Source organism: Ruditapes philippinarum, unplaced genomic scaffold (assembly GCF_026571515.1).
Source record: "Ruditapes philippinarum isolate M1 unplaced genomic scaffold, ASM2657151v2 ctg1065_1_1_1_1, whole genome shotgun sequence".
In the NCBI taxonomy this organism is placed as follows: Eukaryota; Metazoa; Mollusca; class Bivalvia; order Venerida; family Veneridae; genus Ruditapes; species Ruditapes philippinarum.
In genome coordinates, this window is record NW_026863096.1 from 50,265 (window position 1) to 64,608 (window position 14,344).

The 14,344-nt window shown below is 31.5% G+C and overlaps 1 protein-coding gene across 1 annotated transcript in view; it reads right to left on the reverse strand.

Annotated features, from left to right (window-relative positions):
- Positions 1–5,989: 5,989 nt before the first annotated feature.
- LOC132721138 (NPC intracellular cholesterol transporter 1-like) overlaps positions 5,990–14,344 on the reverse strand; it is a 58,687-nt gene continuing 50,332 nt past the window's right edge. The window contains exons 27-30 of the mRNA XM_060705393.1: positions 13,051–13,282; positions 12,398–12,511; positions 11,691–11,853; positions 5,990–10,972 (exon numbers count right to left, since the gene is read on the reverse strand). Of these exons, the coding sequence (XP_060561376.1) occupies positions 10,812–10,972; positions 11,691–11,853; positions 12,398–12,511; positions 13,051–13,282 (670 nt within the window). The 3' untranslated portion in view covers positions 5,990–10,811. The remainder of the gene's footprint in view (positions 10,973–11,690; positions 11,854–12,397; positions 12,512–13,050; positions 13,283–14,344) is intronic.

The window sequence follows — 14,344 nt, forward strand, 5'->3', positions numbered from 1 at the left end:
AAATACGGAGTACAGTTTTCGCCATCACAGTTTCTAGGAAATGAACTTACATAGTATTAATATACTAGTAGTAATAAAGTGACAGTATGTGGAAACAAGAGTTGGGACAGTCTTTTTATATTTGAGACATTTTTTTTATATTTTATCCTAATCATTTTTCATCATCAATTATTGGGCGCTATATAAAAGTCAATCTCAGAGGCCTTTTTTCTTTAGAACGGCCAGTGTGAAATATCAATGGCGAAAATATTTTCCGTATATTAAAAAATCAAATGTATCCCTGACTGACAAACTAACTTATGAACATAATTGTTAGAGAAATAACAGTACAACAGGAAAAACATGTTATTTGTTTGTCCATTCATGAAATCTACGGACACTTTTGTACTAGTAAACAGCAATCTGCCCGTGGGGGTATTTACGAATTATGGTTTCGTGGTTCGTGACTTATAGCTGTGCCGCAACATTTTCTAGTGTTTTTAGTACTTAACATTCTTGGCTAAACAGACTGGCGCAATAAATATACGTTCGTTAATCACACAAGACTCGTTTTCGAATGCAAGCGGAACACTTCGGACGACTTCTACGAACTTGTCGGAAATTGCCGAATCGTTACGATTGACACTGATTATCCCTTTACTTCATATAGACGTGTTTTGACGGCTTTTCGACCCCCACACACTTTTTGAGGCATCAAACAGTGAAAAATTACCCTATTTAGGCCCCCATGCAAACAATGTTTTTCGTTTGAGAAATGTTGATAAAAAAGTGATCACTTTTTCGGCGCCGCCCCCTATCAAAAAGGTACATCAAGGGGTTGCGTTCGGGGCTTTGAAGGGGACGGCAGCCCTCCTCATCGCCAAGGAAATTTTGGACATGTGACAGGCTAAATGTTGCCTCAGGTCGATCGTAAGGTAACGTGTAACCAACGCTGAAAAGCCTTTTACTATATCTTAATCCATTGAGAAGTTGCAGCACTTTAAAATCAGTATTGATGGGGAAAAAACAATGCCAAAAAAGTGGTTTTCGAGACGTCCCCCCGTAACCATGGTAACAGGAAATTTAGATTGAGCATGCTGTTACAGAGGCTTTGGTCCAGTCAACATCTGTGCCAAGTTTTATCAGTATTGAAGAACTTTTTTATAGTTTCATAGCAGTTTGAACTTGAAACAGGAGGTTTTTCAATGCAAATAGCCATTTTTCACTATATGCTCATAAGGTAAAGGGTTAAAGGTTCCTCTTTTCTGCGACTCAATTTAAGTGGATAAGTTTGCAATAACGTGACCATTTCAGATAAATATAAAACAGAACATGTAACTCTGCAGTACTTGAACGGAATTCTAATTTTGCAGACGACAATATTTATTATATTTAAGACTTTGGTTCTTTAACATCACCCACATTTGTATGAGAGGTGTGTACTAAATGCATGTACAATAAATTTACTATAAAGAACCTGTCCGCTTTTTGAATCCCTTTGGATTATTACTCGTCTTTTATACGTACGTACGTACTAAACGTAATCTGAATCCTTTAAATTTATAAGCAATACAATGAAAGAATCGTTGTAGGGGATGGCGTAATCATGAACTGCTTTCAAACATATCGCCCGCAGACGTTCATTACAGGTTTTGAAACAATTGCCTTAAGTGGTTTCACTAGTAAATCAATTCATCCTTTTCATTCAGTTTTTTGAATTTGTAGACGTTATTTTTGTGTGTCAATACACGATAACATTATCTCTGTGCAGGTAATCAATCGCTTCTTTGAGTTTGAATTAAAGATTCATCAGCGAGCGTTTCGTCAATTCCTTTTTCAAAAGAAGTCAAGTCATGCCGGAAAGGAGAAAAAATGAAGAAAATGTGAACTGATGTGTGGAAAAATCCATGATATTACACTTAAGAAAATCTTGAATAAGTTTAATCTTATTGACAATAGAAAACGTCATGTATCCTTGTTACGCATTTCCGGTTCCAAGCTGACTTCTAAAAGAAATAAAACCAGGGCCACCAAATATAGGATATAAAAGAACCCAAAGATAGTAATGATCAAAAAGAAATAACTATTTCTTCTATTATTAAAATTTCGCAGGCCTTTGCACGCGATAACATTTCGATGCTTTTTGTCATTCAGTCTATTCAAGTCTTTGATGTTCTGGAAAGTAGTTACAAGTGTATTGATCGAAAGTTTAAACTAAATATTTGCGTGACCTATTGGGCGTCAAGGTCAGATTTTAGCGACTTCTATAGCGTAAATATTTGTTCGGTTTACTTCAAACAAAAATGCTTAGGAACAACTTACATAATGCGGAAAATGAGGTATAGAACTGCTCTGAAGTTCTATAAGTTTTAGGGAGTCGGTGCCCTGGTGGTAAAAGAGTTTAACTCTACACTCGGGGGTCATGGGTTTGAACATACTCCGGCCAAGAACATGACAGCAGTACTGGTTGGTTGTAAAAAGGTGGGCTCTGTATTAATAAATAAAAGTTTAGCGAGAACTTATTTTACAAGACTAAGTTTAGAATTTTTATAAATACAGTGTACATGTATGATAAATCACTATATGTTAATTAATTGATTATACATGTCCAATAAATCGCCTGCTTGTAAGTTTATAACTTTCATCGCCTTCTCAAACCTGTTTAATTAAGATTACAATAATACATATTACCAAAAAACTAAATGGTAAAATGGATCGAGCAAGATTGTTCTACTTAAGTGACAGCAAGCAGAATAAAGAAACTTCTACAATAATGATTATTTTTCTTTGATCTACAGTCGGATTAACTTAGCTAACTATATAGGATTAATTAATGCATTTTTTTTTGTACATTAACATCTGCAGATTTGAAGCGCGAGTCCTCAGAACAAGTAATAATCAAATTGGAACTAAGCAGGCGAACAAACTATTTTTGCGACGGACGCGCCCTCAGGCGCGTTCAGAGCTAAGTCATCTACACATGGGATTTCGTTGGCTACAATCGCGCAATGTGTCCTTAACCAATTAACAGCCCAAGAAATAGTACATGAATTTGATCCTTCAAAACTCCCATACTTTGTCTGGATACCTTAATGTCTTCCATATTTAGCCTTTTCAATTTCAAATTAAGTTATCCAAGTTAAAATATGAACGTATATTATTGATAAAAGCGTTGTAGTCCCGTAGTATTATTGCGCAATATGCAAATTACTGCTGAAACGATTTACCGCTGTCGAAAAAGTAGGACAGCAAATTATACTACAATAAAGGTGTAACCTCTGAATTCCAAGACATTATTAGTAGGAAATAAATATTTCTACATTATACAAAACATTATTATTAACAAATCAAAAGTTTTTCGTGACTCTAGGATAACTCGCGCATTAATAAAAAGAAGAAACTATTTTCGTGACTCATACCGCGGGTTTAGCTGAATATTCAGCAGTTATTAATAAATAAGATACAGCACAATGGTTAGTATAAATATCTATTTTTGAAAATGCATGTAAGAAGAGAGTTTTACAACACTTTACCGCCATGTAGTCTTTCATGGTAAGGAAGTTATAATATCAGTTCTACTTCCGATTCATGTGGTTTGTTTACAAATTTTACTAGGTCATGATATGAGTAAACCTTCGCTATTCTAAAAATAGATTCTGCTTCACCTGTTCTGATTTTTGGACAGGCGATTAGGAAGTACACATTAAAAATGTAATTAATAAACCAGCGGATTACATGCAATGCTTTTAGAAATTCTATACAATTGTAAGAAGCAAACAAGTTGAAAATGGAATTTAGTGTGAAGTTGAAAAGGACAACTAAACACTGTAGTGCTTAAGTGACATTTAAATTAAAATAAATACGATGTGCCCTCTACATCTTTACCTTGTAAATAAAAAAAATCTAAGAAATACACTATTAATTGCGGATGATTTTAACCAATTTTTTTAATGAGACATATCCAAGAGAAATAAAAATACAAATGACTTATATTTTATTGTCTGTATGCCCACTATGATATAACACGAAGCAATTCTAAATAGCATTCTCAAATGTATAATGTATTATGTTTGAAGTTTATTTGCCTGGATTTATTCTAGAAATATTTCGTGGATAGTTTTTCTATTTACATATCATTTCTTAGAATAAATCGATAAGGACACTGATTTACAAGTTTGACCAGAGTTTTTAGGCATAAATTTCATTCTGTATTTAAGTACTTGAAAGTAAAAAATCTGAATTATATCAATTTGGGACACAAAATATATTGCTCTACAAATCTCGAACTTGTATGGAACAAATTTTCTCTGTTATATATTTTGTGTTTTGTTTTGTTTTGTTTTTTGTTTTTTTTTCTAAAAGAAGCCTTCATGTCTCTCCGGTTGCATGTCCGTCGCATTCAGTGCTGCAGCACTTTGATTTATTTCTTTTTGAGCATTAAAAAAAGTCTCGGTAATCCGCTAATGTTGCCAGTGGCTGTATTGCAGTATTTTGTGTTATTGTATTTAGATCACTTCTCATGCAAATTTGGGTTAAATAAAAGAACAAAAAGTTAAAATATAAATAATAAAGCTAAATACTGTATTGTCGTCTGCAAAAATCGTTAATTGCACCTCGGACTTTAAATCCCTTTGCTTTGCAAGCTCACATATAAAGTTTTATTTCTGCTGCAAAAAGCGATTGCTTTGATTTTACATATGGTAGTACCTTGCGTCGAAAGCGGATGACGCTTGTACACGAAATCATTGATAAACGATAAAACAATACGGAACATTTAATTCTGTTAACGTAAAATATTTACGTGTCGATGTAATCGGTTCAGCGTTCGACATTTTCAAAAGTTGCCGGACAGATACGGTTGCTGTTACGATACGCATCTCAATATAGACCATAAATACATTCTGTCTAGATTCTGTAGGATGTCCAACAAAGTTGTCCCCCCTTTAAGCAGTATGCACATTTATAGTGTACACTTACTGTCTTTAAAGGGGCTCCACTTAGGCTCATTTTTTTTTAGTTCTTGGGCACTTATACCAGAAAGATAAACAATAAATAATCAAAAAATATAGTCATGTCAAAAAAAAACCAAACAACAAAAAAACCCGATGGAGTCCATTTAAGGTATGAGCCCCCTAATGGGCACTATAAGGAACTATAAAATTGACAACATAGGTCAGTTATATACCTTAAAAGACACAAGAATGCAAAATTTAAACAAAGTTTACCGTTACCATACGAGTTATGGAGATTTTTCTTAAATAAAAGTTGGCTATTAGAAGGGCTCTTTTTCAGAAATGAGTAACTCGAAATATTCTATTTTATAATCATTATGAAGAAATGTTTTCCTATAAAACTTTTTTAAAAAAACAAATAATAGCATTCAGCTAACAAATGACCCAGCAAAATTATTGTTTCTACTCAAAATGTTTGAAGTATGTATATAAATGTTACCCTACCCCACCCGTTTTAAGTAGTTGTTTGATCATTTTTCAACTTGGAGGGCCTTATTCAAAATATCCTTAAAATTTACTCAAATCAGGGGCTGTTTTCAAAGTTTGCATAAATTTTCTTAAAAGTATATTGGTTGCGCTTGTCAAATATAAAATACTTTTACCGTCTAGTTTTTATTTTATTAGACTTTGAAAATATCAGGTACTATATTTGATAATAAATTTGGCACAATTTAGCCAATAGATACCAATAATAATTTTACAATTAAAATGAAACACTTTTTTCTTTTCAAGACTGATCTGAGAGACACAAATAATGTTCAAAGAAAAATAAAGGAAGAAAAAAAAGTTGCCTCTTCTTGGGCTTGAACCCGCGCCCCTCAGTTACAATGCAGTTGACAGTATCTAGCCTATTTGAATACTCTTCAAAGTGGAGGTAATGCCTTAGGTGGATCATACCTTAAAACAAACAACATTCAAATTGCAATAAATTTCATAATTGGTCTTTAACTATCTTCTTAAGTACTATTAGGAGTGGAAAAAAAGAGTTCATCAATTCGTAGAGTTTGGAATGTTTTATTTCATTATTTTCTGGCATGAGAATCAATAGCACAAAAATTTAGAAAAAAATGTTATAATAATGCATATATGTATGATTAGTTTTATTTTTATAAGTTATATCAGGTACGTATATTAACGTTAATATACGTACCTGGTTATATCTGTATGTCACGATTAACAATCATCTTCTATACTAAATTTCATTAAAGTGGATTGGTCTACAATGGTCATATTTTCCATAACTTTCAAATATTGATAAAAACAATAAAACAATATAGAAAATCTATCATTTGGATAGACATGTAGTTATAAAATGTTTCTTGATAAAAAATGTTGTTTAAGTTATAATTGATTTATGTGATGACAAATAATATGTTGTTATTGAACATTTTATTATCTGCTGTATAAATATATGTAATATCGGACCATTAGCTCACATTTGCCAACAACTTTTCAATTAAAAATACATGCAGTGCTTACTTGTTATTTCAAACAGTAAATGATATCAAAGTAATTATTCATTGTATTAAAGACCTTCAATAAAAGACCAATTAGTCTTCATAAATGTGTAAAGCTATGTTTCAAAGTTAATGTCATAAAAAAGACTAATGCACTTTTTTTCACAAAGATTTTATAAAGGTGCTTTAGGGCTATTCTTGCATAAAAACAAATGTTTAATCGGCGTTACAGTTAATGTGAAAGTGCGATATGACTGATAATAAACTAATGAACCCGCCATTGCAGAAAGCTTTATGACATGGTAACCAGAGTCAGGCATATTATAAAAACGTGTAACAACACGCTTGCATGGTTTTTTCCATTAAGTGCATGTTTCCTTCTACGTTATTGTTTACCAATTTTTATGCAAGAATATGACTAAAAAATTCTCTAACAAAATTCTTTATTAGGTATTAACACTACTACAATAAATCAGTAAAATGTCATAATGAACATGATGAAAATACAAAGAAATAATCATAAAAAATAGAAATCTATTGGTGTTTTTTTTTAACTTAATAATAAAAATCTACAATCAATCACGTTTTTAGACTAAATCATAAAACAATCAATCACGTTTTTAGACTAAATCATAATATTGTAGAATCAATCACGTTATATCTTCAAACCTAGACACACTCACATTAAATACTAACAAACCGAAAACACTTCATTCTATGCTTATATTCTGATCCAAATCTTTTAAATTATTTGAGTTTATTAAAAAAATTCACAAGATATCTTCAACCAGACAGTGATCAACCTTTAAAGGGACTCCACTGAGGTTTTTTTTCCATATGAGGTGACTAGGAATAACTTTTCAAGACTTTTAGACTATCTGGTGTACATCTATACAAATTACTTGTGTGGAAAAAATTAAACTCATTAAATTAATCTATTTTTCAAGAATAATAATTTTAAATGTGCAAAATGGCCTGAAAATTAAAAACCTTGACATACCTTAACATGAAATCCAGCTAAGAAACACAGAAATTTTGAGTATATTTCTTTATAATAATTTATTTACAGTTGATTTTTGTAAGATTTTCAATGTTTTTGATACCTCAGTGGAGTGCCTTTTAAGATACACAAGAAACTGGATATTGCAATAAAACCAAAAAAATAATTTTGACCTTTTAAAGTTTTTTTTTACAATAATTAACAGGAAGTTACAAAAATCTGTTGACCATAAAAAAATTATGTTTTACATGTGGCGAGGTATAAAACTTGTATTTTTTACATTATACAAGAAAGAAACATCACAATTATGTATATGTAATAAGCGTAGAAACAAGAGATGTTGGTAAGACAGCTTGCTCCACTATTCTCAGTGCTTGATAATAAAATAACAGCCTGTATTATATAAAATTTTCCAAGTTCAAAAAAGGGCCATAAGTCTGTCAAAATCCACGTTGACAAATTTGTTAGCCTTAGACAGTGACATCCTAATATGCTCTCAAATAAGTCTGTGAAGTTTAAACCTATTCCAGTTAATAATTTTTGTAATACCAACTTGCAGCAAAAACTTAACCAAAACAAGACACAGACTCCTGAGTAAGTACAATTGCTATCCATGTTCTTCAAATTGTTAAGCTAAGATGTGCAACAATATCAAAATAACACATTTTTTGAACAATAAATGATAAAAATAGCTAATGGGTTTCTTTTAGTGTTTATTCGCATTTTTTTTTCATCAATTTGTACTTTATATAAATTTTAATAATATACATAAGTTTACAATATTAATTCATCATTCAAAATGGTTCATTGAATTCAAACAACAAAAAAAACAAAAAATAAACAAAAACATACAATGAGCAATAATGTTCATACATTATAAAAATGCAATTTTTTATAGTAATTGCGAAATGTGGCTTTAATTTAAACACAAACACAAAAGCATCCTCCTCCCTACTTTCCCAACCCTCCCGGACTATAATCTGTGAACAAATAAACAAAGATGAGAGGAATTTTAAAAATTAACATTGAAGGTCAAGGTCAAATTTAGAAAATTTAACCTTGAAGGTCAAGGTCATATAGGAATGAGAAATCTAGGTCATATTTAAATAATGTGTTAGTAGGTTTTTTTGTGTCAAAATTGGAAAGCTATATAAGTATTTTAAGATAGAGATGTTATTGCCGAGGTTAAATTTGCCCACAGACAGACATATAAACATACACAACAAAAACAAAAGATCATGGCAGGGCTGTAAAAATTTGCACATAAATTTTCCCTTTATTAATTATAACATAAATACATGAGCGTCTTGACTTCAATTAAATTTCTCAAAATATAATCTTGTACCTTATGTTTGGATGACAAAAACTGTACAAAATGAATGTGAATGTCTGTCTGTCTTTCTCAAAAATACCTTTTCCACTCATTCAAGAAAAAGACATTTTACACACACACAAAAAATCCGATTTACGATTTGTTTGCATCTGAAATCATTTATAATAACAAACTCGTTTTCTTTTTTATGCTGCATTATTACATTCTTTAATCAAATCTGGATGGTTGATCCATTAAACTGTTTTTTTTTTAATAACTAACCAGTAATAACCAATTTCTCCAAAATGACTATTTATTCCACATGATTTTCTGAATCAGGGGTGGAGACAAATGATAATAAGACTTATAAAGTCTGAGATCAATTGTCAGAGAGAAATTTTGCCACGCTGTAGGATCAAACCAGCCACCCCGAGACTACAAACCTGATCTCTTACAAAATTGATCTCCCTCTTGAACTAAGCAGGCAGACTATTTATAATAAGATGGAATAATAACTGAATAATTATTTTCAAATATTCTTCAAACAGTTTGACTAGTTTATCATCTTACTCTTTATTCTAAACATGTTTAGCTTTCCAGTACAGAGAACAAGTCTTTCATCAAATTATTTCTACAAAACATGATCTTCGAAAAAGAGACAACAAAACAAAACAAACTGAGTGTGTAATAATTATCCAAAATTATGAAACAAACAATAATTTTCATTTCACTTTAACACAGTAGCACAACAACAGAACACTATAAATTCTTTCACCTAATCAAAGGCAATAACATATATAAAATATCACAATTTCAATGAAATTACACACAACACAGGGAACATTTCTATGTTTCGTCTGGCACATAATATAACAGGACAATTAACTGGAGATTAGTGCAGCAATAAGTTTTTTTCGTCTAATCAGACACACATGCTGTGATTTTACAATGTGGAAGGTTTGTTGATCAACATAAAAAGTTCTCATTCTTGTCTGTAAGTAACAATGCTAATTAGAGAAATATACACCAAATGGTGTAAGTTTTTAGCAGTCCATTCCTATTCTAATGGTCTGAATATAATGTTCTGAAGATTTATCAATGTGATTTTTAACAAAATGACATTAATATATGATTCAAACACTACAATTAATGATAGACGGATTGTCTAATGGACACAACACAGAAGACAGCTAATCTAGTTGGTTGTTGCTTGTCTTGTTATACAATACATTATATCTGAGGTTACAACCACTAACAATAAGGTCAACATAAAAAAATGGAGAATAATCTCTTTCTAGATTTGGATATATATGAAACAGATTTAAATTTACCACCGGTTCATTGTAATATACCGGTAGTTTCTAAACACATTTTCCCTAGTGTATATAGCAAAAGTGGACAAATAAAACCAATCTTTCAATGACTTACAAACATTTAAATGAATCAAAGCATTCTCATACAAATCTCTACAGAACAGCATTTAGCTGTCATTAGATTTGATGGAGCCCAAAGATTTCCTGTATATGCGTCTTTCTTTTCACACATAAATTTCTAAAGACCAAATTACTATGATACCTCTGGAGAACTTTTGTTTCTATTTTTATTTTTTTCATTAAAATAACTTTGCGCAAGTTAAAGAGTTAATTCTGCAAAAATGTCAGCAAAACACAAAAATTTCAGCATAATATAAAGAATTTAGTTAACTTAAAATTTTTAATAGATAATACAATCAAAATACCCCCAAAAATGCCTATCAAGAAAAAGAGCCTGGGAATAAAATGCCAACATGTTTAAACTGAAAAAAAAAAATTGCGAAGGAATTATTTCTAAGGTTATAGTATTTACTCCTCATACATGACCGACCTCGGTCAAATTAATCTCAGCACTTTGTTTAACACAGTACACAATGTCGGTTATGTTGTTCTTCTTGTTATCATTATTATTTCCAACAAAAATGCTCAATATTTTGTAGAAAATAGTTGCATAAACATGTTCCACACGTGTGTACATCTTTACGAGCAGATTTCACTGTATATGTGTTTATTATTTATCTATAAATGAGAATACTCGGGTGGTTGATCATGATCTGTACGATGATAATGTTCGCGGACACCTGTGTCACCACTGTCATTATGATAATTGATCTTTCGTGACTGTTCTTTTAACTCCTTTTGCTGGTGTTGATACAGTTTTGCTTTATTTATACTAGGACCTGAAACAAAAACACAAATATTGTCATGAAGAGATCATTGTTTCCCTAGAGTGAAAAAAAGTCACTGGTTGACCTGGGTAACACAAAAAAACACATGCTTTTGTTTGTGATACTGTTTGTGAGCAGTACTGAGTAGACCTAGCAATGAATATGAAAGGTGTGGCTTAACTTTTCACTGCTAAAAACTGGTTGTCCATTGACCTAAATCTTCACCTTTAGGAAAGTCTATGATAGACAACATATACATATACAATACGCAAGATATCGTTCAATTTGTAAGATTTTATAAAAAGATTTTGTGTTATATCTCCGTGGTCAATCCAAATCATCTGCTCTCCTGGATAGCTGACAATTACTAATTTCTCTGCAAGTCACAAACTACTTATCTCATATCATTTCTGAATCAGTGATTAGAGACAAAAAGACATTTAGACAAAATGACCAAGATAATTTAACGCCGAGAAGTAACAACTCGACCATGGATCGGGCCGTTAAACCCCGGGTTAGTTATCTAATGCCCTCCCTTTTCAGCTTACGGGTCACTCAATGTATCCTTCTATAAGTGCAGGTTGTAACAGGAACGGCAAGTGAAACAGATAGCAAGAACTAACAATAGCAGAAAGTATACTCCCGCAATATTTGGTTAAGAGAAGCATAAATATGCCCCCTATCACATGACCACACATAATCAGCCTTTAAATAAATGTAACTAACTTACCTATATAGCTAAGTAATACTGGCAAGAAAATAAGTCCATGGGAAGCACCAAACACTACCATTCCGAGATACATGCGGAAATAAAACACCTGAAACAACTGCGACTTGGCAAACCCTAGCACAATTATACCTCCTAATTTTGTCAATGTTATACCACTCAATACCTGTAAATTTAAATAAAATTTCATTAATGTCCACGTGTTGGTTTAAACATATTTATTCAACAAAACATTTAACAAGTGAACAATATTTACAAAGTACATTTTGGGATTTGGCAGAAAGCTATAAAGCTTATGAATGTCCCCTGTCCACATGTTAACTTAGATGGTAAGATAAATGCAATACTTCCATCTTTTTAACTATAAATCTACAAGATATGTGTATGTGTATTGAATTTTTAATATCTTTACAGTATATTTTTAATTATAACTTTAAATATTCAAGAAAAAATGAAACAAACTTAAGAACTCTTTACATATTTTTATGTTTTTTTCAGAATGATAATTTATTTTTGCAAACTGACCTAAAAATGAAAACATTTTAACTTAATCTGATCTAAGAATAGCACAAAACATCTATTTTTAATTTAGTTCTGAGAATATTTCTTTATCATGATTCTCATACCTCTGTATTATAATGTAAACTCATATACAAGCAATAATTCTCATACAGTTTCACATCATGATGGGATGAGACAAGATTACTTACCGAGCTACCCATATGTGCGAGGGCATCTTTAGCTCTCTGTACTTTATCTGGTTGTATACTGACAGCGAATGCACGAGCTATATGTGAGCAGAACTCCACGGATATACCTATAGCCTGTAATATATAACAACAATCATGATTCACCTTTTTGTCACCCTATATTTGTGTAATACATGTAAGACTTAATTCTGCTATGACATTGGAACCACCTATTGTAAATACAAGGGATGTTCCACATTAATGTCCAGAAATTAATTTGGAAGAGCTGTATGAAACTGGTCAAAAAGTTTAAAAAATTCCTATATTAAGATTTGTTAAAATTGTTATCCATTAAACATGACTGCTACTTCTGTCAAAGTATAATATAGAATAATCAAGGATCATATATTTACAAACATGAAAAACTTATTTCAGTATTGAAGGACACATCTCAAGAGGAGTCTTGTGTATGTTACAAATTGAGAGCTGGATAACTTCCTAACATGATAGAATTCCACGACCCTGGCAGGAATTGAACCTATTAGTGGTTTGAAGTCAGTGACCTTAATCTCAAGGCCACTGGGGCCTGAACAATTTATATCAAGGTGATGCACTCAGCTTACACAAAACACGTTAAAAGAAAGAGTAAACAAATAGATCTAGGTTTTACGTACCATAACCAAGTTTACGAGTGAAAGAGCGTTTAAGGTTATGTCCCACAGGTACATCATTCCCATTATATCAACAATTATCATCATTATTGTTATAAACACAACGATTGCCGTCACCAGGTCAAATCCAAGCAGAATAAATGTCGCAACAAAGATGGCGGCCATACATATCCCAATGTTCTTCACAGTGTTATGCACGATGGTTAGATATTGTTCGTAGAATACATAAAATACACTGAAAAATTAAATATTTTAAAAATATTTAAAAATGTTTGTCAGCTTATTTCTTGTCAGCAATTTGGTGATATACAGAAGTTTGAAAATCTCAGTTGCTTTTTTTTTTTTTTTGCAGCAATATTTACAAACAAAATACTTGACAAGAGAATTGATGTAAATTGACTATTTAATGGTCATATCACACTGAACACTATCATGATTTAGCCTAAAGTGAGAAATACAAGTTTATTAAATAAGTTAACACAATCTTAGGAAACAAAAAAATGATTACCTTTAAGTAATCAACTAGAATTTTTGCATGGAAAATGGAGATAAAAAAAAACTAGAAATGTGTCATCATGCCACGGATGCCCCCGCATGCAGCCAAAATTTCAGATGTTATAATATTTAGTTCCAAATTTGTTTGCACAAATTATTTTTTTCATTTTAAGTTCAAAGCCCTTAAAACTTTTCAATGTTAACACAATGTTCAAGGCACTGAAATTATTCAGTCTTAACCTTTTGAAAATAGCATGTTTCATATTTGTAGCCAAAATAATGGCTACATACATTTCCACAAAAGTATGAGTGCTGAAACTAAAAGTTCAAAATTTTTCAAACATTCAAGATAAGTTTGTCCAAAATCATTGAACCACGACCAAATTCAAACTTAAACTGCTTATTCCTAAGATGTATCTATATTATTTTCAAAGTGAAAGGGACATAACTCTGCCAAAAAATCATCAAACCATGACCAAATTCCAACTTGACCTGCCCATTCCTTTGACATGTCCATATGTCAAATTTGAGTTGAATATGTAACACTGTTGGGTAGATAATGAACAGAAACTGTAAATTTCATATATTTTCAAAGTGAAAGGGGCTTTACTCTGCCAAAAATCATTGAACCATAACCAAATTCGAACTTGGCCTGGGCATTCCAAAAACATATCCATATGTCAAATTTGAGTTGAATGTGTTGTACCGTTGGGGAGAAAATGAACGGAAACTGAAAATTTCATATTATTTTCAAAGTGAAAGGGGCATAACTCTGCCAAAAATCATTGAACCATGACCAAAT